General features: G+C 36.1%; 1 protein-coding gene across 1 annotated transcript; it reads left to right on the forward strand.

The window, feature by feature from the left end:
• On the forward strand, positions 1–8,661 carry bsdc1 (BSD domain containing 1). The gene is made up of 11 exons (XM_079855017.1): positions 1–254; positions 2,250–2,307; positions 2,784–2,900; positions 3,058–3,225; positions 3,428–3,482; positions 3,880–3,995; positions 4,121–4,189; positions 5,379–5,463; positions 5,616–6,032; positions 7,030–7,133; positions 8,113–8,661. The coding sequence occupies exons 1-11, from the start codon at positions 244–246 to the stop codon at positions 8,143–8,145; spliced, it is 1,233 nt and encodes a 410-aa protein (XP_079711143.1). The 5' UTR covers positions 1–243; the 3' UTR covers positions 8,146–8,661.
• The last annotated feature ends 802 nt before the right edge of the window (positions 8,662–9,463 follow it).

Consider the following 9,463-nt stretch of genomic DNA (forward strand, 5'->3'; position numbering starts at 1 on the left):
TTTCGCGTTTCATCAAAATCTTGATCCTTTGCGGTTGCCTTACGCCGCAGTCTTACTAAAAAATAATTTTACATACTAATTCAAACACACGTTCACTTTTTTAACGCAATTTACTGGTTTATATCACTCTTAAAATAATTAGTAAATAATCTTCACTATGTTTAGTGTGGTGTTTATTAATATTATTTTGACGCTTTGGTGAGGTCAGAGTTCAGTTCACACGGATGTCGTCATGCGCTGAAGATGGCAGACGGGTGAGTTTACTGCAGACAAATGTTCACTTTTTTATTTTAATGCACGATATAATTAATATATTAGCGTTTTGCAACAGTAATTCCACTCTGAAGAGTGTATATCCGCGTTAAAGAGATGTCTGTGTCCTTTGTAAATGATGAGTTTTATTGGCGGGTGTGAAATAGGAAGTCGGACGTGTTTGTTTACAAAAATATCACGAAGTCATGAAAGACAAATAGCAGCTACATGTTACAGTCATCGTTATTATTGTAATATTCCTATAAATCCATCCCATATAAACATTTAAAAAAAAACATAGATTATGTATATCACAGTAAAATGATGAAACTGAATGGTCAGAGACATTGAAATGTACGCATGTCGCAGATTGTTCCAGAATGATTAAGTCAGACTATTTACACACATGATTGATCGATTATGAGTCATTTCTATTCTATGTAGGACTTACTGTACCTCAAATATGTCGAAGGCTAAATATTTTTGTTTTAAAGAATTATAATTACATTGGTTAGTTTGATTTTATATCAGTTTTACTATTAACATAATGGAGAATTGTAAATAACATCAGTACTTTGGTCGCCAGTCACTCACATCCTGTTCATTTTCTTGCCATTGTGTAAATAATCAGGTTTAATTAGTGCCTAAGCTTGACCAGAGCATATTTCTATACAGAAACAAGTCAAATCACCTTTATTTATATAGCACTTTACAATACAGATGGTACAATACAAGCAGCTTTACAGTGATAATAGGAAAATCATGCTGTACAGCAGAAAATAGCATCATATTCCAGCTTAAGTTCAGTAATGGTTGAATTTTTGTTGTGAAAAGTTATTAATTTAGTTCATTTATGTACATACATAAATTATCCACAGCTGCTCTTGAGAAAACAGTGATGTTATTGTCCAGCTCAGTTCACTTCTCATATATTGCTGAAACAGGAATCCTTCCTTAAATTACAACACATGCATATCCATTTTTAAGGTTACAGAGTTCTAATGACACTGTATGCCAGGATGTACCCAAATGTAACAGGTCTGGGGCCGTATTCACAAATAAAAAAGGATAAAAGTAGCTCCTAACTGGCGAATTTAGGAGCAACTCCTAAAAATAATGGGCGTGTCACTCGTAACTTTAGGACTCCTAATTTATTTTGACTAAGAGTAATTCACGAAGCATTTTAGCCCTAAAAGTAGCACCTAAGCCTGGGACAGCTTAAAAGAAGTCGAGAGGACTCCTAACTCACTAAGACCTATTCACAAACCGCTTTTTGTGGCATTTCACATTGCGATGTTTTGAAATGCGTATATGCGGCGGCTACAGGAGCTTGCAATCGCGAGGGAACAATTCTGCATTGTAGGCATAACTAGGGATGCAATAACAGCACCAACAACAACCAAAACTAGGCTACTCATTGCATGTAAACTAATTGTAACGTTTCATTGTGAATCAAGTTAAAATGTTCTTCTCTTTGCAAACGTAGGCAGAGGCATATAGTGACAGATTAATTCAATAATGTTGCAAAGATATTGCATCAATCCATATGTTTCATTAGGCTACTAGGCTATTTGTTTTGCCTTACTCTTTATTCATTTAGGCTATTTATTCAGTTATTCATCATCTTCCGTCCTTCGCACTACTTGTGTAGCGCACGCATTCTCAGACCTGTCACCTGTCACTCATCATCGTAGGGGAGGAGTTTGGAATCATTCCCGCGTTACAATCATCAGCCAATCAAGGTGGTCACTTCAGTCAAGCTCGTGCATGAGTAATGACGTCATCCATAGCAACGAAGACTCACTCTTAGTTTAGGAGTTGTCATTTTTCTTTACTAAGAGTAGGTCTGAAAGGCGTTGTGAATAACTTTTAAGAGAAAACTCCTAGCTAAAATCTTTTAGTGCGATTTAGGAGTACTCCTAGTGGTAAGATAAAATGCTTTGTGAATACGGCCCCTGATGATTATTTATCATTTGAGTCATGTCTGCTGATTTCAGGGAAGGAGGATGGTGGGGAGGCTGGTTGACACAGAGCTTCCAGACCGTCAAAGACAAGGTGAGATAAATCCAGACCAGTTCCACTGTGACTTTATGATATGGATAATGCTGAAATGTTTTAGGTATCTCTCAATGATGTGTTTTGGAAAAGCAATGGCTAAAACGGTGTTAAACTTCTTTAATCACTAGTGAGAATGCTTCTATTTTGCATTATTTTCTAATTTGATAAAATGTTTATTTTATCAGAAGAACAGTTTAAGTGAAGTTGTTGAAAATCAGCATAAATTTCTTATATTCGCTCCCCTCTTGCTTTATTACTGTAGAAAATGTTTATTTATTTATATTTCTGTCTTAATAACCTTACTTCGTTTTAAATCTAAAACGGTTTAATTTATTAAAAATAAATCCCAGATATTTAATATGGAGCCAGATTTCTGGACCCCGTTGTAGATTAAATTAGTTTTAAATCTTACATAAATATTACATTTGTTTTCTTGTTCAATATTTCATACATATTTTCTGTTTTCTCAACAGTCAGCCGAGGCGTATGAGTTTATCAAACGAGACCTGACAGAATTCTCCAGCGTGGTCCAACATGACACAACATGCTCCATTGTTGCGACAGCGAACGCTGTTAAGAGCAAACTGGCCGTAAGGAAACAATTTTACATTACATCACACCAAAACAATGTTAATTGTATATTGTTTGGTCTTCAGTGCTAAGAGTAGACATAACATCTCTTTAGGTTAGTTTATGTAGATGTAAACCCTAGCCACAGATTATAGGGTTTAAGCTGCTTCTTTTTAGGTTGAAGGTTCATCAGAGGCCACGGAAAAGGTGAAGAAGGGCCTTTCAAATATCCTGGGTGTGATCACAGACACTTTGGCCCCACCTCAAGACATGACCATCGACTGTGATGTCATCACGCTGGTGGCCACTCCTTCAGGCACAACAGAGGTGTATGACAGCGGCAAGGTCAGCCACATTCACTCTTTAGAAATATATATATATATACTATGTATGTGTGAAGGGACACATGATGGGGTTAATTGTTCAGTCATAGCCATGACAAATATATGCATATCATGGCATCATGTTTTCATGAACTTGTTGATAGAGGACAGTAGAGTGTCAGTATTCCATGATTTTGATTGACATGTACTGGTTTTCCTCTCAGGCTCGACTCTACAGTCTTCAAGCAGACCCTGCTACCTACTGCAATGAGCCAGACGGTATGTCTCTTTCTCAAGCAAGGGATGTGTGTTGTTCAAGTTCAAGTGTTTGATGTGTATTGCATGTAGGGCTTGGTTAAAAAGATCGATTTCTCAATTTTAATCGATTCTCATTGAATCTCATTGAACCCATGAATCAATCTTTCTATGCTGTTTTCAGTTGATCAATGAACACAATTTTGTAGCACCTCCCATCCAATAAATCGCAATGAGCTTTGTTACTTCTGATATGAAACAGTCTCAGCTTTCAAATTCTGTTAACATTACAGTGATGTTTCTGATAGGCCCCAATTATTCAATATTGAATCGAATCATATTGCAAGCTTGTGAAACAAATCTAATGGAATTGTGAAATTTGTTTCTTTGCCCTAGTTCCATGTATTTTTTGTCTTTCCAGGCCCTCCACAACAGTTTGATTCCTGGCTCTCCAGTTTCATTTTAGAAGAGAGGAAGGCAGAGATCTCTGAACTGCTGGTCAACAGTCCTGCCATACGAGCTCTTTATACTAAAATGGTATGATCATGCTTCATCCTCCTTTAATTTACATTCCTTTATTTTATCTTATTGACCATCTGATTTTTGTCTGGGCACATTGTTCAAAATATAATATTTTTGTTACTTTAATCTTTTGATGTCAGGTGCCGGCAGCAGTGGCTCATTCAGAGTTCTGGCAGCGGTACTTCTATAAAGTGTTCCAGTTGGAGCAGGTACAGCAGATCTGTGTCTTGATGAGAATTCAGGATTATGTGCTTATCTGAACACACACACACAGCTCAGACACTCAAACAACATGATGACATCAGTATGAGTCACATGATACTTACCAGCAGGACACTTTCTTTGCTGAGGTTTCATTTTTGTTTTAGGTGTGCTATCAAAGACACAGCCAGTCAGTTAAAGATTAACATGGTAGCGCCATCTGCTGATCAGAGTGTGTGTCTACAATAGGTTAGCAGTCTGTGTGTAGAGAAGTGGTTCTCAACCTGTTTAATTCAAAGGCCAACACAATAAGCCCCCCGTATTGTGGCAAAGATTTTCCTTTTTAATCAGCACAAACTGGGAGATAAATTAAGCAACTGCAATTAATTGTGTGATTACAGAAGTTTCAAGAACTGTATAAAAACAATAGTGGTTTTTTTTTTGAAAAAATAATAGGATTGCAGTTTAAAATTGTATTCTTTTGCATTGCAGTTAGATTATTTGAATACACAATTTAATCAATCATAAATACAAAAGCAAACAAACTTAATTCATTGCAATAATTTTAAGTCATCATTTGGCCTCTAAAAAGTTTGCTAAGGCCTTCTGATTGGTCTAAAAATGCATCTATGCATCGCAATGCATTAATTTTAGAATTTAAAACTACCTAGTCTGTTAAACATTTATTTATTTGCCAAAATACAGCTCAACATTACAAATACAACAAAATACAAATCACATATTTTCAGTTGTAAAAGTCCACCAAATCTAGATCCCCAATCGAATTCCAGCATAGTACAACATATTTTATGAAAATAATTATGAATCAAATCAAATGGATAAACATTTTCTGTTTGTTACTTTTCAGTAATATTGTGTACATTAAGTGGTTGTATTATTTAAAGGGACAGTTCACTTATAAATGAAAATCTGTCATCATTTACTCACCATTATGAAAAAAACGAATTGGTCAATAAAACATTCCAGGGTCTATATCTTCTAGCATTAAAATGTTAATTAATATGTGTCATTATTGTCTATGTTATGACCATTTTTTTAAAAACAATGTTATTCATTGTATATAGTTGCTGCTTTAGGGTTTGCACAGCTCCCTTTAAAATGACTATACTCGTATAATGGCACAATAATTGCACAAAAACATTTTATATATCATAAAATGTGTGTGTGTGTTTGTAGGATGAGGCTAGGAGGGTAGCGTTGAAGCAGAGAGCAGAGCGCAAGACTTCTGAGAGTCTTGGTTGGGAGGAAGAGGACGAAGAAGGTTTGACTGAATTTTTATGGGAAAGTGTCAAACATATCAACTAGCTAAACCTTAGTGTCCGTTCCAAAACTTTGTGAGGTAGGAAGCTCACTAGGTTTTGGAACAGAGCATTTGTGTTCCTTTATCAGCTTCTTTTCTCTCTCTATCCGCAGGTGAGTTTCTTGGGGCCGCGTCTTCATCTCGCTTAGATTTCACACCCCCTGTGGAAGAGGCACGTGTCCCTGCGGTGACGATAGAGACCCCTGAAAGCTCCTCACCTCCTCAAGTGGTGGTTTCCTCCAGCAACGTAGCATCTGACGTCACCCCCTCCGTAAGCAGTGACAGCGTCAGTTTCCCCACCCAGATCGAGAATCAAGCGGACTCTGTCACCATCAGAGTCACGCAGCTGTCGCCCGCTGATGATGAGGTCTCTCAGAAACTCTCAGAGGCCAGTCTACAGGAGACAGTCCCGGAGGAGCGACCCGCGCAGCGTGAAGAGCCCGCCAGAGAGGACATAGCTCAAGACCTCCGAGTGTTTGAGCTCAACTCGGACAGCGGCAAATCCACACCCTCCAATAATGGCAAAAAAGGTGAGGAAGCCCCCATAATAATTTGTACTAACTAAATAGATCAATAAATTAAAAACATACTATATGTTGTTTACTATATACCATCTGTACATACACAAGACATATCATGCACCATCATGGTCATATTCCAGGATGACAATGTCAAGATTCATCAGGCTCAGATTGTGAAAGAATGGTTGTGAGGATCATGAAGAATAATTTCCACACATGAACTGATGCTCCTCTGAGTCTAGAGCTTAAACTCATTGAAAGTCTTTGGGATGTGCTGGAGACTTTACAGAGTGATGGACTCTTGCATTGACAATACAAGATCTTAACAAAAAATGATGCACCTCTTGGTAGAAATAATGTTGTGATGTTATTTTCATACATTTTTGGTCATGATCTGGTATTGACAAGTAATAGCTCATTCAAAATGGTAATTTGTGCAAAATGTTTTTTAACTTATTTAACATTAAACCAACCAGTATAGCAACGTTTTAACATACACTACTGTTACAAATTTTTGTCAGTACATTTTGAAAAAAAAGAAATTTATACTTGTATTCAGCAAGGATGCATCAGATAAAATGACCGTAAAGACATTTATAATGTTACAAAAAGATTTCTATTTCAAACAAACACTGTTTTATTTGACAAAGAATCATGAAAAAAATGGATCACCATTTCCACAATAATATTAACTGTTTTCAACATTGATAATAATCAGAAATGTTTCTTGAGCAGCAAATCATCATATTTGAATGATTTCTGAAGGATCATGTGACACTGAAGACTGGAGTAATAATGCTGAAAATTCAGCTTTGATCACAGGAATAAATTACATTTCATAATATATTGAAATAGAAAACAGTTATTTATAACAGTTATAGTAATATTCTGAAATATGAATTTTTTACTGTATTTTTGATCACGTAAATGCAGCATAAGAGATCTTGAAATCTTGTCTTCTTGATTGCTGATGTAATGTTTGCACTGTGTGTATTTACACATGTAGGTTCGAGTACAGATGTGAGTGAAGATTGGGAGAAGGATTTTGATCTGGATATGACAGAGGAGGAGGTTCAGATGGCTTTGTCGAAAATAGACGCAACGGAAGAGGTTTGTTCTTTATGATGGTTAACGATAAGCTAGAAATGACAAAGACCCTTATACCGTGTTTATGAACAATACAGACTAATGATACAGAATAATAACGAATAGGGCTGGGTGGTATGACGGTATATATCGTGGCGACGGTATAAAATATTTTGCTATATCGTGTATATCACGGTATGTAGATATATATATGCGCATAGCACAGCACTATTGACACTTTTGTTTTATTACTTTTGTTTAATTTATATTTTTGTTATTTGTAATTTGCTTTGTTTTAATAACAACAACAAAAAAAAAAACTAGATTGTGATATATATTGTTATTGTGAAATAAAATTTCTCATATTGTGAAAAAAAATCTCTCATATTGTGAAATTAGATTTTGGTCATATCGCCCACTCCTAATACGGAATAACATCTATTTTATTTTCTGACCATGACTGGACGGGCCCAAGTTTATAAACATCAAATTTTTCATTTGAAAGCAATGATATTTCTACAGATCTACACACCCAAAAACAGTTGAGCGCAGTGGTTTTATCTTCTTTGATTTGTTGAACATCAAATAGGCATCAGAAATCAAAGGATTTTTCTAGCTTGTTTCTTCCTAATTAACTTATCTTAGCTTCATCAGAAAGAGTGTTGTTGTAGTCCGAGTACATGTTAACTGAACTCCAGATGTGTGATTTGGTAGATGCCTTTACCCAAGGCAAATTATTTGTTTCACATGTACTAGGTGTCTTGTGCATGTGTATGTATGGGCAGGTCTTGCTTTAGCGCTTAAGTCATTGACATGTGACACATCAGGATAGATTAGCATGTTCACAGTGTGGTCATATGCATATCTGACCCCCTCCGAATGTTTTCTAAGTGATCCGATAACAAAACTTCTATGGTTTTCGCTATCCATATGTGATGTTCACTGAGATGAATGTTAATACCAGTTATAAATTTGGTTTTCATTATTTTAATCTCTTCACCAGTTGGAAGATGCAGACTGGGAGAACTGGGAGTGAGAATCTGGTGGAGGGAATTCTGGTCCAAAATCGACACACGAGACGTTGCTGTACCCAAAGTGAACCATGCTTAATGTATTTAACTCCTAGTCTACAGTCACACCTGCTCATTTCACCAGTCCATTGAGCAGGTCTCCTCCTGCGAATGAAATTAACATGCTAGCTACACACTCGTCCACCGAGCGAGCATCTGAAGTGTGTTCTCTAATCAGAGCTGGTGAAGGGGTGATCTGTTTTTGCTCTGGCTCTCCTAAAAATGACCTGCGGTGAAACACTAAGACAGTTCAGAGAAAGCACGTATCGGCTTATGAGGAGAGGTCATCTCGCATTGCCATTTGTACCTGCCGTATATGTACATTAATGTTATTCTTTGGAGATTTCAGTGGGAGAATGCAAATTAATTGCCAGGGCTCCTGATTAGCTGTAATCGATTAAGCTGTTCATCATTCTTATAGGATTAGAAAATAATCTTTCACATTAAAAAAAATATATATTTATGTTTCTTTTTTTCTGGCATATAGGTCTCTGGCTTCTTTTTTTTTTTAAAGTTTGCTTCTCTTGAAATACTAACACATTTAATCGTATGCAAGTTATTCTAGCATTGAGAATGGAAATGGAGAGATGCTTCATTCATTCTGCTGATGCTCTATGGCCTTGTTTAGTGTTTGGTGTGGAATGAAAAAAATGTCATGCAAAAGTTACAAAAAAAAAAAAAAAAGTTGCTATTTCACTAAATGCACCTGTTGTTTCCTGTGATGTCCACTTTATCTCCCTGTCCTTGTCTCCATCTTCTCGTAATTACAGTCTGGAATGTGATATATATGCTCAGAATTTCATCCAGATGGTCATGGGTTACATAGTTTACTAATTTAAGGATAATTTGTGTTCTCATTTATTTGTCACTTCAAAAACACTGTGTCAATATAGGTTTAAACTGCAGGCCAATATTTTAGGCATCTAGTTTTAAGGTGAGGCTCATCTTTAGGGGAATACAACCTCCAGACTGACTATCATTAGAATATCTTGCATGCTGCATATCTACAGTGTTTCTCTAGACCTTTACTTCAATTATAATCTGCTGGCATTATTTGAAAACGGGTCTCAAACTGTCAATACTTTTTACAATTATATTGTCCTCTATTTTTCCAATGAACATCACCATTAAAAGCAATATCATGCAAATTGGTGATTTGTTTTAATAGCTGTTTTTTAAAATATATTGCACATGCTATAAGTTTAGAATACTTGGCATATAGCACACAACTCATATGCACAACGTTTGTAATATTTATATTATGATTTTGGATACTGTTTTGGA

This window comes from Squalius cephalus (genome assembly GCF_949319135.1).
Source record: "Squalius cephalus genome assembly, chromosome: 21".
Lineage (NCBI taxonomy): Eukaryota > Metazoa > Chordata > Actinopteri > Cypriniformes > Leuciscidae > Squalius > Squalius cephalus.

Bases quoted from the DNA above. Each gene is read 5' to 3' on its own strand.
- bsdc1 (XM_079855017.1), top strand. The intron at 3,996-4,120 runs GTATGATCATGC...TTTTGATGTCAG, and splicing joins GAGCTCTTTATACTAAAATG to GTGCCGGCAGCAGTGGCTCA. The intron at 5,464-5,615 runs GTTTGACTGAAT...CTCTATCCGCAG, and splicing joins GGAGGAAGAGGACGAAGAAG to GTGAGTTTCTTGGGGCCGCG.